The sequence below is a fragment of the Nymphalis io genome, chromosome 11 (genome assembly GCF_905147045.1).
Source record: "Nymphalis io chromosome 11, ilAglIoxx1.1, whole genome shotgun sequence".
NCBI lineage: Eukaryota > Metazoa > Arthropoda > Insecta > Lepidoptera > Nymphalidae > Nymphalis > Nymphalis io.
In genome coordinates this window covers 10821045-10838479 of record NC_065898.1, presented here as the reverse complement: position 1 = coordinate 10838479, position 17435 = coordinate 10821045, and the positions used below count along the sequence as shown (strand labels likewise).

General features: G+C 35.4%; 1 protein-coding gene across 1 annotated transcript in view; it reads right to left on the bottom strand.

Moving 5' to 3' along the window:
- Positions 1 to 17435, bottom strand: part of LOC126771757 (neuropeptide CCHamide-1 receptor-like) — a 251636-nt gene that overhangs the window by 90585 nt on the left and 143616 nt on the right. Inside the window, exon 3 of the mRNA XM_050491838.1 lies at positions 2568 to 2755. Within this exon, the coding sequence (XP_050347795.1) occupies positions 2568 to 2743 (176 nt within the window). The 5' untranslated portion in view covers positions 2744 to 2755. The remainder of the gene's footprint in view (positions 1 to 2567; positions 2756 to 17435) is intronic.

The window sequence follows — 17435 nt, the reverse complement described above, 5'->3', positions numbered from 1 at the left end:
AATTTTACATTCATTATAACGTTCCGTTTATTAAATAAGACAGGGCCATTCTGTAACAACCGACTCATGGTGATATATTATTTTGATACGTGTATATTTAAAATGTTATAATTATTATGGTCAATGTCGCGTATCACTTTCTGACATTTGACGACCGATTTTTACATTGAGTCACGTCAGTTAGTTTGTTGTTACAGAATTACAGATGTAAAATAATCTCATAATCAATTCATTTTTATTATAAATAGACAAATTATATTCCCGTACGTATCACATTAATTCATATTCTGTATTTTATTTTAAATTATTACAGATGATAAAAGAAACCGATACATCTACCATTATCTTTATTTATATGATAAAAAAGTCTCATAATAAATAATAATATTTAGTTTCGATTTGTAAAAGAGAAATATAATTGAAAAATGTAAAAATTCGTTAAAATATCTTTTCAAGCTTGAAAATTAAATTTCAAAGGATCTTTTCGACTGGAACACCTTAAACATTTGTTTATGGCTTTATACTTTGAATGGCCGGAGGGGAGAAGCTCGAGTCATTCAAATTCAATGAAAAAGGCTGTCGTGTCAACGGGCTATTATAAAAGGAAGTGAGACTAATTTTTGCTGACGTTTCCGTATTTTGATTATAGAATTATTAATCATTTTGTTTTCATTTTATATTTCATTTTTATTGCATTTAACATCTTATATTATAGGCTCCAGATTGTGTATTATATATATGTACAGTATATTATATCACATCGAATAAAAATATACATAAATCAAATGCATAATAATTATTGCAAAATAACGATTCAAGGCGAATCGTTATTTTACAATAATTATTATGCTTATACGCGTTACATGTATGTTTTTTTCGTAATGAGATAGCTAACTGTTTCAATATATCTATAATTATATACATTTGATAGTCAATCGCTTTCCAATCGAACGTTTCTAAAACAGATCCACGAAAACTTTGTATCAAGTTATTTGAAGATTTACAAAATGTACACATAACAAATTTTGGATCGGTATCAATGTATTCTTATATTTTTTGTTCGTCTATTTAAAACTGCTTACTGACTTTCTTTTGGGATTTGTCAGCGTTTTTGTTTCGGCTTAGCGATTATTTTAAGTGGTGACCACCGCCAATAGACATTGCGACTGTAAATATTAAGAATTCCTTATTTTGACAATACGCCACTAACTGTAGGAATTAAGTTGGTTTATCCCTTGTGTCTATAGTTTTACTGGCTTACTTACACTTCTAACTGGAACATAAAAATACTATATGATCATTAGTGTGAAATAAAGAACTGGTGATAGAGCTTTGTGCAAGCTCGTCTGGGTAGGTACCACCCACTTATCAGATATTCTACCGTAAAACAGCAGTACTTGATATTGTTGTGTTCCGGTTTGAAGGTTGAGTGAGCCAGTGTAATTACAGGCACAAGGGACATAAAATCTTAGTTCCCAAGGTTGGAGGCGCATGGGTGATGTAAGTGATGGTTAATATTTCTTACAATACCAATGTCTGTGGGCGTTGGTGACCACTTACCATCAGGTGGCCCATATGCACGTCCGCGTTCCTATTTTATGAAAAAAAAAAAATATTATTCGACCACGCATTACTCAATTTTCCATAATACAACTTGTACATGTTATTTTTCGCCCTGATTAAGTTCGTAACACATTAAAAATAATTTTCATAGTAATTCTGAACACGCTATAGACTTTTTAAACAACCAAACCCATAATTACTTTAATAGCAATTTATGACTACTTTTATTGCTGGTAAATGAAAAAATATAAAAGTTTTATGCGACTTAATAAAAACTAATTAAACCTTAGAATCGTAAAAATTGTTTGGTTGTTTATAAACAATCTTATATATGTGTAATAACTTTTTATTACATATAGTAAGACATTTTTAGTATCTATTTCTGGCGTCACTATTTTATCCCATCACCACAAATGATAACATTTTGGCTCCTATCATTTACAGAATAATTGACTTATTTTATCTTTTAATGTATAGATTCAAATTTCAGTATAATGCACTAGTTTATATTAATATCAAAATTTAGTTATTTATTTAATTTTGTTATTTAAGTTAAAGATGTTTTTGTTTTGTTTTTCGTCAATTAGATTTTTTAAATTTTTTTATTGTTAAGTTATCCTATAATTGGTATATACTTTGTTAAAATATTTTTATACATGCAATAACAAATGTTTTTCTGAATATAACGTTGGCTTCCTAATTGATAAATAAACAAATAATTATATTAACCATCATGACGTCATATCTACAGTGGACTGAGCGTTATAGATATGACGTCATGATGTATCACCTGATGAAGAAAGGTCACTTCTATATGACAATCGAGCTTGGAAATAGTATTCGTTTATTTTCTGGCAGGATATTTAATCGCATATTATTATAAAATAAAATAAAATTTATGTTTTGAATTACTTGCAATAAACCAGTGACAAAGAACGGGTGTTTTATTCGAATTAATAAATATAAAGAAATTAGTTACAGAAATTAGTGAAATTAGTACTTACGTATTAGGCACATTCCTCATAGCCTTGTGTCGTACAAATACAGCGACCAGCGTCCCGTTCCCCACCACTCCAATGACAAAGATCAGTGCAAACAGCAGAGGTACGATGTACGTCTCGGGGCGCTCATAGTATGGCATATACGGTTCAGAAATGTTAAACGTATCATTGTAATCCATTGTGCATATTAACTGAAACAAACAAAAATTAATTATTTACATATATATATTATTATTATTTTTTTATCGATACGCAATTAAAATAATAATAACTATTAATAAGGTTGATGGTCACCGCATAACACAAACATAGGCACCGTTAGAAATATCAACCATTCCATACAACAACAATTTTTTTTAATATAGTCATATCTTTTTTGTTTTACTGTATGATGTCAGACTAGGAAATAGGCTACCTGATTGTAATTGGTCACCACCGCCAAAAGACATTGGCATTTTTATGAAATATTAACCATTCCTTCCTTCGATGATGCGTCACCAATCTTGGAAATTAAGATGTTATGTCACTCGTGCCTATAGTTACACTGGCTCACTCACCCTAATAACCGTAACACAACAATACTTAGTATTGATAATTGGGCGGTAGAATATGTAATAAATGGGTGATATCCTCTCAGACAGGCTTACACAAAGTCCTACTAGATTTAAAAAGACAGGCAGACGAGCTATTTGATTAGCGGTATGTGTACTGCCTTGGTTGTTACAAAAAGGTATTCAGCAACACAGCGAATCAATCTTTATCGGTAGCAGTAGATGTCATAGATATTAAAGTCTGTAAAATATTGAAAGAATGTAATATGTATATGTAGAACTTCATTATGAGTATATTTGCGATACTACGAAATGGCTAAATTTAGTTACAATTTACTCCGACAAGAGTGACGATGCGGCGGGGAAACTGGTGAACAGGTTAGGGCGACTACCCAAGATATTCTGGACCTTAGAATGGCGATTCATAACAGAGATGACCACATCATGGAAGATCTGGCCGTACACCATCCAGACTAGTCTAGGAATCCAGAATCCTACTAAGATTAATATAATTGCAAGCTGATAATTTTGACTGCTATTCTGTCACGAAATGGAAACAAGCAGGCACATAGAAGTAAGTATATAATATATTGAGCTGTAAGTAGTCATTATCGGTGATGACCAAACACTGCAGAGCAATGTAGAAGCATGGTGGGATAAGCTCCAAGCAATGTCTTCAGGGATATAGGTATTTGCCCATCGGTGGATTATTTAAAGATTTCAAGTAGGTAATAACTACGTATAGTAATAAATAAAATCATCCAATGAAAATACCAAAAGAAAGCATTTAAAATAAAAATAATATGTTAACTTTTAAAGCACGCTTATTAGACGAATACTTTTTAAAAGGCATTTTTTTTAAATATTATTTATATTGACGAGCCGGTTGGCGTGGTTGGTAGATACTTGCCTTTTCACGCCGAAGGTTGTGGGTTCGATTCCCACCCAGGACGGACATTTGTGTGCATGAACATGTCTGTTTGTCCTGAGTCTGGGTGTAATTTTCTATATAAGTATGTATTTACAAAAGAAAAGTAGTATATGTAGTATATCAGTTGTCTGGTTTCCATAGCACAAGCTTTATACAAGCTTAATTTGGGATCGGATGGCCGTGTGTGAAAAATGTCCCAGGATATTATTATTATTATTATTATTATTTCCAATGGAATTTTATTTCAAGATGAACTCTAAGTCAAATTAAGATGGTTTATCAGAAGCACATCTTATTCAAAATAGCTCGCAGGGGATTACAAAAAGCTTGTCCACTATAAGGTATATAAGACAATGATAATGTGTAACGTTATGTAAGAATATTTCCTGTAAAATACATTTTCATTTTGTCAATTATTACTAAATTTGTTAAAACTTATGTTAATTCATATTTTTTTTCATTCAATTACATTCAATTAAAACAATATGGGATATACTTATACGATTATGATTTTCATGTAGAACAACAAAGTAAGCTTATGAGTTAAATAGCTCTTTTTTATAAAATATTTACGTTGCCGATGATGTTTTACCAGAAACTTTAATGCAAAATCCAATAATGACTATGAAAAGCTTACATCTCAGTCGGATAAGCAACGCGAACGAATTTAATTTTACCAATAATTTGTTATATACATTTATTTTATACAATGTAATGTAAAATTAAGATGGTTTATCAGAAGCACATCTTATTCAAAATAGCTCGCGAGGGATTACAAAAAGCTTGTCCACTATAAGGTATATAAGACAATGAAATGATTCTATAATAATAGAATCATTTCATATATCTGACATATATCTGACATATGACATATATATATGTCAGATATAATATATCATTACATACATATACATTAAAAATAGAATTTTAGATATATAATATAATAATAGAATCATTTAAGTGAAACTTGTGAGCTACAATACACAAATAATTTTTGTAATATCGTAAAATGAGTGCATTTTATGTCAGTGTCAGCAGTGAAGAAAATCGTTGTAGGGAAATACATCCACGAAGTGCATCTTTTAGAAAATAGCCAGCGTGGATAAAAGCTCTCGTAGACTCATATATCAATTTGGATTAAGTTATGATTTTCACTGTTCATTTTGACGCGAGAGTAACGATTTGATGTATGAGTACTTAAGTAAGAGGGAATGAGTGGGAAAGTAAAAAAGAAATAGTGAATAAACCATATCAATGAAATTCATAGTGAAAAATCGATGTAATGACCCAAAATCAAGCAAGAGAGGCTGGCTTTAGCTAGAAAAACTTCTGTAATACACGCAGGTTGAGTTTTATGCAGGAAGAGGGACGTTTTTAGTTTTGAATACTAGTTTAGTCTTTAGAAGCAATTTGTTACTTATAGCGGAGCCAAATTAGTTATTAATTTTTTAATATTATTTGGTGTAGTTATGGTGTTAACTATAAAATTATATAATATAATATATATAATTATTGTTCGATCATTATTATTGCCTCGTTGGTATAGTGTCTATATATAAGGCCCCAGGTCCCGAGGTAATTTCGGGGTTCAAGTGAGTACACTCCCATGCCACGGAAAGTACGTAAAGTCTTGCGTCTATAGTTACTCTTTCCGAGTGTCTCGGGAAGAGAGTGTATGTGCGTTTTTGCGCTATAATATGTCCTGAGCAGTTGGCTAATCTCTCTTGAGATTAGCCGCCGTAGCTGAAGTTAATCATCATTTATAACGTAAATAATATCCGTTTATGATTCCCTTACACGGAATGACAGGATTTCAATGAGGAAATTAGGGTTATTTATCATCTTTTAAAAGGCATTATATCCGTAAATATAATGCTTAAAAAAGATTTACACATTTGCGAAATTAATGTATTTCTTGGGATGTTGACGAAATTTATGGGATTCTTAAATAAGAGACATCCAGAATCCCTAATACGTGCGACGTGAGCTATGAGTATCATTATCTTAAAATATTCATATAAATGTACATAATTTTCCCTTCAAAATAGGGGCAATGGGGGGGTATTATAAGACTTGACTTGGATATCAAGGTGTACAATAATATACATTGATGACTGGGACAGGAAGCAGTTATGTCCTATCCTTTGTCAGAATCAGATGTGTAGGTAGCAGACAAAACTTTGGTATTTTTGCTTGCCCATGTAACACCTATGCATCCGATATTCTACTGCCAAACTTGAATGTTATGTGTTCCGATTTGAATGGCACAAATGAAACTTCTTTTTGTGTTCCATGTGAAATCTTATAAACAGAAAACTTATAATTCACTTTAAAAAAACTATTTTATATTACATTACTAAGATGAATTTATATGAGGATATATATATGTGTGTGTTTACGTGTTTATTTATTATTGATAGGTAGATGATAGATCAAGTTGTACTCGTGTGAGTATTATCACAAGAAATACTTTGTGTTTTTTTTTTTACATTAATTATACTGATCTCGTTTAAACTTTGTAAAATGTCCTTAACATTCTAAATTTCAAACCGTAGAATAATGTTTTTATTGTTATTATTTTAATATTAGCCCAGGAATACTAGTACTTAGTAAGACAAATTTTTGAAGTAAATTCATGTATTAAAATGTTATTGTGCGTGGCGCAAAACACACACACACGCACAACACAGAAAATAATCTGAGATAAAATCGCCAATCAGCACAAGCGTTTCGGTTATGTTTCCTTATCCTTAACCAGATTTTGCCCAGTAGACATTTAGTGGTTGTTACCAACTTTTATACATGATTTGATAAAAAAATTCAGTCGGAGTTATTAAGACCAGCTTTCATTTTCTGTCGATCGAAGATTATTTCCGAATCGGTGAAAGTTTTCAATTGATTTTAGATTTGTTTATTATCGGAATAACTCATTACAATATAAAGTTTAATAGGTACCTTTGGGTAAGGCCGACTGGGTTATGCCGTGACGGCCAACGGAATGACTCTCTCTTATGCCGTTATATTGTCCACTCTCAATGAGAAATATATATTTATTGTATTAAAGAAACTATGCTTTTATTTAAATCATATTTATTTGAGTTTTTCTATAACTATTTGTTGGTTTTGTTTGTTGTTTATTTTTTTTATTTTGATATTTATTTTTTTAATTACACCTGCCCGGCGTGCCATGTCAGTTAAGTGTTATAAGTCGTAATTAATAATTAGCAATAAAAAAATGCTTTATTTTAAAACATCTATCCCTAAAAAAAACATAATGCCTTTTCAGAAAACTAGTTATCTACTTTTTTTTTTTTTGTTTTTTTTTTTTATTTTTTATTTATTTTTTTTTTTTTTCAGCCTTTTGCCGTCCACTGCTGGACGAAAGCCTCCCCCATAGAACGCCAACCATCCCGAGTTATCTATAGTAAGTATATTTTTAATTTGGAATTAATTTGAGATTGGTCAAGATCGATGCCACATTATAAACACTTTATTCTAACTCGACCTGTAAATAATTAATGTAATGTCGCACTGTATTAATACTGGACTTTTAAATGAGTTTGCAAAGAAACAATAACAATTTTAAAAAAAAGCAAAACAATACTTAAAAACAAATATAAGATAAAAAACACGTATTACGGAATGAAAATATGAAAATAGTGTAATAAAAATGCAGCCTAGGTGCATTCATTTTACATATTGATGACTTTTCTATATAAGGATTAGCGACACATACAAAAAGCGATACCTAAAAAAGCGTGAGCTTAATTTAATTCTTATACAGAATTTATTTTTAACGATTTCGAACTGAAAAGCGTGTTCGGCTATGGTTTTTTAAATAAATTATTCTTAAAATTAATCATTTCAATGAAATCCAAATAGTATTTTTTATTATTATTTATGAGAACAAGTTGTGACTTGTATATTATAAAGCTAGTTGTAACTAGCACATGGTACCGTAACCGTAACAGCCTGTGAATGTCTCACTGCTAGACTAAAGGCCTCCTCTCCTCTTTTTGAGGAGAAGGTTTGGAGCTTATTCCACCACGCTGCTCCAATGTGGGTTGGTGGAATACACATGTGGCAGAATTTCAGTGAAATTAGACACATGCAGGTTTCCTCATGATGTTTTCCTGTACCGTAAAGTACGAGATGAATTATAATCACAAATTAAGCACATAAAAATTCAGTGGTGATTGCTCGGGTTTGATCCCACGATCATCGGTTAAGATTCACGCGTTCTTACCACTGGGCCATCTCAGCTTTTTTTTTTAGCACATGGTATTTTAAGCATATTGTTGTACCAAACCGTACATTTTAATGGTTTGGTAGTAGCCGGGTTCGATCCGCTGATATTAATGTTTCATAATTCCGACGCAATGAAAATTACTTTTTAACTTTCTGTAGAAAAAGCAATCAGTAGTTTAATATTATTTTAAGGTAATAAAATTGAATTGAAATTTATGAGGACTTCAAGTGAGTAGGTTCATACGAGTGCTTTCGAATCATCATTAAAATAATAGCATTCATATTTAATCATTATTACAGAAAATTGAATAGAATTTATATTTAAAAATAAATTCTGCTTATATTATCGAATCACATTTCAATTATACAGTGTTTAATTTATCAATTTGAGAATTAAAAAAGAACAATTTTATTTTATTTGTGAGTAAATAAAACAAAAAAATTATATGTATTAATAATAAAATTGTAATTTAAATATTAACAATTGACTATAATAGATAACTTATTGGTGATAAATAGTAACGGCATATTAATTTTAAGATATCTCAGAGGTTTTTGACCTAATCAGAATAAAATTTTGATACAAATACATAATAAGTACATATAACAAAATTTATGTTTATAATTCGTCTCGGGCGGCGAAGGAAAACATAATTGCATGTATCGTATGAAAAACTGCCGCATTTGTATCCACCAACTCTCATTGGAGCAGCATGGTGGAATAAGCTAGATGTTTTAGACTAAAAATAGGACATTCTATTACATTACATATTTTACTTTTACTTTTAATCAAACATTAACATAATTATACTATTTAATTTATTAGCACGGTTTTTAAAATTGATATAAAAAGTGAACAACTACTCGAATATGATATTTAAATAGTTTGGTAACATTCTGTGTATGTCCCACTGCTGGGCTAACGCCTCCTCTCCATTTTTGAGGCTTGGAGCTTATTCCACCGCACTGCTCCAATGCGGGTCCGTGGAATAGGTATGTGGCAGAATTTTAGTGAAATTAGACACATGCAGGCTTCCTCACGATGTTTTCCTTCATCGTAAAGCACGATATGAATTATAATCACAAATTAAGCACATGAGAATTCAGTGTGGTTTAAGCCCACGATCATCGGCTAAGATTTACGCGTTCTTACCACTGGGCCATATCGGCTTTTAATAATTTTCGGCTAATAGTTTTGCCGTGAAATTCAAGATAAATTTATTCGTTTTTCCAACAAAAGGTTATAAGGATGAGAGTGTCTTCTTTGTGTTCTCCAAAGATAACATGTTACGTATAACACTCAAGCGAAAGGTCTAACCTAATAAGGGGTTTAAGATATCGTTTGAAGTAGATATAGTGACCGAAGAATATAGTGATAAAAACATAAATGTTGTTTAAAAGGTGACTAGTTAAACAATGCTGTGTCTTCTTCTTTCTAATGTCAAATCAATAATGATAGAAAGAGATAAATCAGTGTTAAACTAAACAGTCGCTAGGTTATAAGTAAAGCCGTAAGTTTTCACGTTAGTTATAAGAATGTTTTTTTATATTGTTTCCATTAACGATTGTTCAATAAAATTAATTTTAACAACCTAAATGCTTTATTATATTGGAGCAATTAATATGACTTTTTTTGTGAAAAAGTAGATTGTTTTTTTCACGAACATCGTCTGACATTAGTAGATGAAAATAAAAATAACTCTTTTATTACCTATCCAACATTACAATATAAAAATTAAGATATCTTAAAATGGTTGGATCACATAATATATTTACTTGTATTAAGTACATAACATAAATATAATCTGGTTGAGTTATTTTAATAATGTATGTGAATATAAGAATTAATATTAAGGCATTTAATATAAACAAACAAGCATAATATTATTTTTCAGCCCAAAATTGTGCAAAACAAACATATTTACAAAAGCCAATAAAACTAAGTACACATAATTTTATATTTTTTTAATTAAATGAATAGTTTTATTTAAATATATTTTTAATTACCAGGAGTAATTACACAAACGTAACATAAATACTTTTCTTATAACTTGCTGCATTACTTGTTAGGTGAATACCGCATGCAAAATTCCCGCACACCGCCCGCTCGTGCACACGCTTTTTTCTGATCCTCGGTGTTTTAATTAACTAAGTTGTATAATTATGGCGAAGTTAGGAGCTGCAGATATACTAAAGATGATGCAAAGTTTGGTGCTTCCTTTAGAACTTAAAATTAACTCCCTGGTGGACATGGTTCGAAGTTTAGAATCAAAATTTGATTTGTTAAATGCAAACATTGAGCAAGACCAGAGTCGACAGAGGGTAGGAATATTGAAGATAACGATTATAATCGGACCCATCAGAAGAGCGAGACGCCAATGACGTCATCTTCAGAGCAGCATCCAACGATGTCCGAGTCCGGGCGATCCCCGACGATGTCCGAGTTTGGACGATCACCGATTCTCCGAGCATCGATGCGCCGGCGGCGACATCGTGCGGCGATACAATTGAAGCTATCGGCCGCCGTCGTTATAAATCGGCTCATAGATAACTAACTGATGCGGCATATTCATCGGTGCGTCCGGCACCGAATGAGTTACGAGATGTCAACGAGACGGAGCAGTGGACAACAATGCTCCGGCGTAAAATACTTCGTCCAGTCATTCAAGGTACGGGCGAGGTTGACACACAATTAACAGCAATAGAAAAATTGCGTACTATCATCCATCTGTGGTCACTTCAACATGATACTACTTCCGAAGTCGTACAGGCTTATATGCAAAAGAAAAAACCTATGGAAAACACGTATATCGTGGAGAAGTTAGATTAAGCATAAAAGGTACGCCTCATTTGTAATTACCAGAACATTTATTTTCGTTTTTCATGGAGGCGGAAAATTGGCCCCAAATACGAGATTGAACGAATGGTTTCGTAGGATAAACACCAGCGATCTACGACAAAATTAAACATAGGTCAAGTAAGTCTAGTAAAGACAGCGATTGTTTAGTGTTATACTATCAAAACGTACGTGGACTACGCATGAAGTTGCACCAACTAGCTAGATTGATGTATTATTATTAACGGAGACATGGTTAACGTGAAAACGAAGAGGTTGTGCCTCACGGGTATAGTATTCTAAGGGCAGACCGGCCAGTTTCAAAACGTGGTGGTGGGGTTTCTATCATAGCAGCTCCGCGATTTCAGCTTAGACGGATTACTGTTACGAATATGGTGTCGACAGGGTGTGAACTAATTTGTGCAGTTGTTAAATATACTATACCATCTATTGGTTACTCTTGTGTGTATTTATATTCCGCCAAATACGGACGAAGATAAATATTTGCTAGTGTTTAACGTTTTGTGAGAAATTTGAAAATGCTTTAATATGTGGGGACTTCAACATGAATTCCACAAATGTTAATACTAACAACAACTTTGAATATTTACTGGAGTTTTGCGAACTACAGCAGGTAAATAGCATTCTTAATAGCTTCAGAGGGTTACTGGACATGGTTCTGGCGAGTGTGTCGTTGGGCGATGTCTCTGTGCACCGGGCCACCGATACACTCACACTGCCAGACGCTTACCATCCTCCTATTGCTATAGTAATTGTCCGCAAGCTAGAGGCAAACAATAGTATTTCCTCAAGTGAACAGGTTAGTGATGTTGGAACCAGCACTGAATGGGATTTTAGAAGAACTGATTTTATACACTGTATCAGAGTTTAATGAGTGTGAACTGGCAATCAGTGTTTAATATGACTGAATTCGACACAGTTGTGGCAGAATTTTATGTTATTCTTAATAACTGTTTAAATAACTGTGTTCCCCGTAAACCGCGTAGGGCAATGCAATTTCGGTATTATTACCCTGTGTGGTACTCGCCATCAACATGGCGCTTCATTAGATTCAAAGCGCATTTTCATCGTTTATATAAAAAAACCTTACATTGTAAAATCCGTGTTAAGTTTTCCTATTATAGAGCGGTAGTCAAATCAGACCAGATCCAGACAGCGAATGTGCTAAGCTATTTGCTGAATACTTTAGATCTGTGTATTCAGATAAACCACCTAATTTAGATGCACAAAGAGAGGCAGAACAGGCTGAGGTGTTTAACCGAAGCATCCATATAGGGTCTTTGAGTCTGGCCGATGTGGAGCTAGCTCTTGAAAAACTCAAACTCAAACCAAAAAGGTCCACTGGTCCAGACGGCATCCGCCATACATCATTAAAAATTGTCGGTCAGTGTTTGCTTCCCCTTTGTTGTACATCTTTAATTTGTGTCTCACAACTTGTCGGTACCCAGATGTGTGGAAAATCACACGTGTGGTTCCGGTACCTAAGAATAATTTCGGAACAAACGTAAGTGATTATAGGCCGGTAAAATAAAAGAAGAAATTACCCATGATTAAAATAATAACACATATTTAGATTAAACTGAAGTAAAACATATTATACAGCAACAAGACTGGATGTAATAAAAAAAATAATAATACCGAAATTACAAACAGATAAACGCTTACACGTTTGTATTAACAGAAATGTATTAGAGACCAGACATTTGCTCGAAATGGAACTCCACCGCCTTCTTATGCGCAATGTGTTCGGATACTAGTAAAAATGGTGCTTAGTTAATTCTTGTGGGGTTAGTCGAATTGCTGTTGACTAAATAGGATCGACTTCTATTCACTTGCACTGGCTCTTTTACTACAAAGCACTTATTCAGTATTAATCAATAATTATAACTATAATTAACAATTACTAAGCTCATATGACCAATAAATTGAGAAACATTTAAAAAAAAATTGAAATAAAATTGATTGAGTCGATGTTACCCTTGTGACTAAAAAATTTCTAACGTAAATAGTTTTCAATACAATCACATGTATTTAATTTTGCCGTGTGGTGATGTAATAAAAAAAATAATAATACCGAAATTACAAACAGATAAACGCTTACACGTTTGTATTAACAGAAATGTATTAGAGACCAGACATTTGCTCGAAATGGAACTCCACCGCCTTCTTATGCGCAATGTGTTCGGATACTAGTAAAAATGGTGCTTAGTTAATTCTTGTGGGGTTAGTCGAATTGCTGTTGACTAAATAGGATCGACTTCTATTCACTTGCACTGGCTCTTTTACTACAAAGCACTTATTCAGTATTAATCAATAATTATAACTATAATTAACAATTACTAAGCTCATATGACCAATAAATTGAGAAACATTTAAAAAAAAATTGAAATAAAATTGATTGAGTCGATGTTACCCTTGTGACTAAAAAATTTCTAACGTAAATAGTTTTCAATACAATCACATGTATTTAATTTTGCCGTGTGGTGACGGCGACGAATATCACCACCCCATCTCATCCCGTGGGGGGCGTAGAAGTCGACCCGAGGGAATATACACCAGAGAACGGGCAGCAGCGTCTCTCTGAGTACTATGACTAACTTACTGCGATCGCCAACCCGTCTGCCAAGCGTGGCGATTATGGCATATCCCCTCATGATTCGCGCAACTAAACCACGGCCCCTAGTCCCCGGCAGCCCTGCTATTCCTAGCCTTGGTAACAGCTGTGGTAACGGCGGGGCAGGGGGTGCTAAGAATCCCCGGCAGATTTCGTGTTACCAACACCGACGACCTCTGGCCCTGGCAACATATAACACGCGTACACTGCGGACCGACGAGAAGATCATCGAACTGGAGGAAGAATTGAGCAGGTTACACTGGGATATCGTCGGATTATCCGAAGTCCGAAGACAGGGGGAGGATACGATGATCCTGAAATCCGGTAACCTTCTCTATTTCCGAGAGGGCGATCAACTGTCTCAAGGTGGTGTCGGGTTCATAGTCCACAAGTACCTCGTTAACAACGTTGTGAAAATCGAGAGTGTGTCGGCTAGGGTGGCGTACCTTATACTCAGAATCACCAAGCGGTATTCTTTGAAGGTCATACAGGTATACGCGCCGACTTCGACACACTCCGACGATGAGGTTGAGGTCATGTATGAGGATTTATCTAAAGCCATACATACCAACAAGACTCATTTCACTGTTGTAATGGGGGACTTCAACGCGAAGCTGGGCAAACGATTCGGTGATGAGTTAAAGGTGGGACCTCATGGAATTGGAGACCGCAACACTCGGGGCCAGATGTTGGCCGACTTTATGGAGAAGGAGGGACTCTTTATGATGAACTCCTTTTTCAAGAAGCCAGGTCAGCGTAAATGGACCTGGGTGAGCCCTGATGGGAAAACCAAGAATGAGATAGACTTCATCTTGTCGACGAGAAGACAAATATTTAATGACGTCTCCGTGATCAATGCAGTCAAAACTGGGAGCGATCACAGACTCGTAAGATGCTCGTTAAATATCAATGTTAAACTCCAGAGGTCCCGACTGATGAAGTCTACGCTCCGACCATCACCTCTTCAAATCCGAAATCCCGAAGCCTTTCAGCTCGAACTCCAAAACCGATTCGATTGCCTAGCAGACTGCGAGGAAGTGGACACATACAACGACAGGCTTGTGGAAACTGTCCGTACGGCTGGGTCTAAGACCTTCAAGACCAGCCGTACAAAAGGAACCAAAAAGATCTCTGCCTCTACCCTACGGCTTATGGAGGAAAGACGGAAAATGATTCTGACGTCCCCAGCTGATGCTGCCGGCTATCGGCTGATCAACAGACGGATTTCAAAGTCTCTAACTCGCGACACTCGCCAATTTAATACAATGCGCATTAAAGAGGCCATCGAGCGGAACAAAGGCTCTAAAGTGTTCGCCAGAGATCTGTCTGTTGGTCAGAGTCAACTGACAAGGCTGAAAACTGAGGATGGCAGAATAGTCACGTCAAGATCTGAGCTGTTGGAAGAGGTTGAGAAGTTCTACGGTCAGCTGTACACGACAGCTCAATCACCTGTCAGTAGTCATGCTGCAGATCCCAGAGCAAGACTAACCCGACACTACACTGAAGATTTTCAGGACGTCAGTCTTTTCGAGATTAGAATGGCTCTCGGACAACTCAAAAACAACAAGGCACCTGGTGATGATGGTATTACAGCCGAGCTTCTGAAGGCGGGTGGTACACCGATCCTCAGGGCTCTTCAGAGGCTTTTTAACTCCGTCATTGCCAAAGGTCAAACGCCAAAAGCATGGCACAGAGGTGTGGTGGTACTTTTCTTTAAGAAGGGTGATAAAACCCTTCTGAAGAATTACAGGCCCATCTCACTGCTGAGTCATGTTTACAAGTTGTTTTCGAGAGTCATTACGAATCGTCTCGAGCAAAGACTTGACGACTTCCAGCCACCCGAACAAGCCGGATTCCGGAAAGGCTTTAGCACCATAGACCACATACATACGCTGCGGCAAGTTATACAGAAGACTGAGGAGTATAACCAGCCACTTTGCTTAGCGTTTGTGGACTATGAGAAAGCCTTTGATTCGATCGAAACCTGGGCCGTGCTGAATTCTCTTCAAAGGTGCCAAATTGATTATCGGTATATCAGGGTGTTAAAGTGCTTGTACGAGAACGCCACCATGTCGATCCGACTCCAGGATCAGAACTCAAAACCTATCCAACTGCAGAGAGGTGTAAGACAGGGAGACGTGATATCTCCGAAACTGTTTACCGCTGCATTGGAAGATGTTTTCAAGCTTCTGGACTGGAACGGACTTGGCATCAATATTAACGGCGAGTACATCACTCATCTTCGATTTGCCGATGACATTGTAATTATGGCTGAGACCTTGGAAGACCTCGGCACTATGCTCGATGACCTCAGCAGGGTTTCCCAACAAGTGGGTCTAAAAATGAACATGGACAAGACGAAAATCATGTCGAACATCCATGTTGCACCCACTCAAGTCAAGGTTGGAAATTCTGCACTCGAAGTTGTAGACAACTATGTCTACCTAGGTCAGACCATCCAACTAGGTAGGTCCAACTTCGAGAAAGAGGTCAATCGTCGAATTCAACTCGGCTGGGCAGCGTTCGGGAAGCTACACGATATCTTCTCATCCCAAATACCGCAGTGTCTCAAGTCGAAAGTCTTCGACCAGTGTGTGTTGCCAGTGATGACTTATGGATCAGAGACGTGGTCGCTCACAATGGGCCTCATAAGAAGGCTCAAGGTCACTCAAAGGGCAATGGAGAGGGCTATGCTCGGAGTTTCTCTGCGAGATCGAATCAGAAATGATGAAATCCGCAGGCGAACCAAAGTAACCGACATAGCCCGAAGAATTGCTAAATTGAAGTGGCAGTGGGCGGGGCACATTGCTCGCAGAACCGACGGCCGCTGGGGCAGAAAGGTTCTCGAGTGGCGACCACGAACCGGAAGACGCAGCGTGGGCAGGCCCCCTACAAGGTGGACCGACGACTTAGAACGAGTCGCGGGAAGCCGTTGGATGCGGGCAGCGCAAGATCGGCTAACGTGGAAATCCTTGGGGGAGGCCTTTGTCCAGCAGTGGACGTCTTTCGGCTGGTGATGTATTTAATTTATTTAAAAACAAATAGCTTTTCTTTAATTTATGGAATAAATGTTAAATCGTTTAATATAAAAGCGCTTGAAATAGGAATGGAGATAAATACGTAATATATTTCGTTTCAATGGTAAAACGTTAACACCTAAGTAAGGTCTTAGGGCATTCGTAAATCAAATCGAGGGATAACGATTGCTCGATTTTCTAACAATAGGGCACTTACTATGGTATATTTTTTTAAGCAAAACGTTTATTCACTAAAAAATTTGCAAATACTTATGAGTTGAAAAGTTATTTTGTTACTATATTCATATATAAATGACTACTTTTTGTCCGCGTTTTCGTCCCTGTATCAGTCAGACGGAGTTGAAAGTAGGTATTAGGTATAAAAAGGTAGGAGGTTCGAGCTTGTTTCATACCAAATTTCATCAAATTCGGCTTTATTATAGCCGAGAAAACAAAAAAGACAGACAGAGTACTTACTCAGAGTTACTTTTTCATTTATTATTTAATTATAGCACTAAATGTAAATTGCTTTGTTGGTTAATTACTAACTTATAAGTTCGTGATCCCAAGGGTTAGGTAGCGCCAATAAAAAATATTGAGTTTTTGATTGAAATTTGAATATTGATTGAGTGAATTCTACCAACCCGCATTGG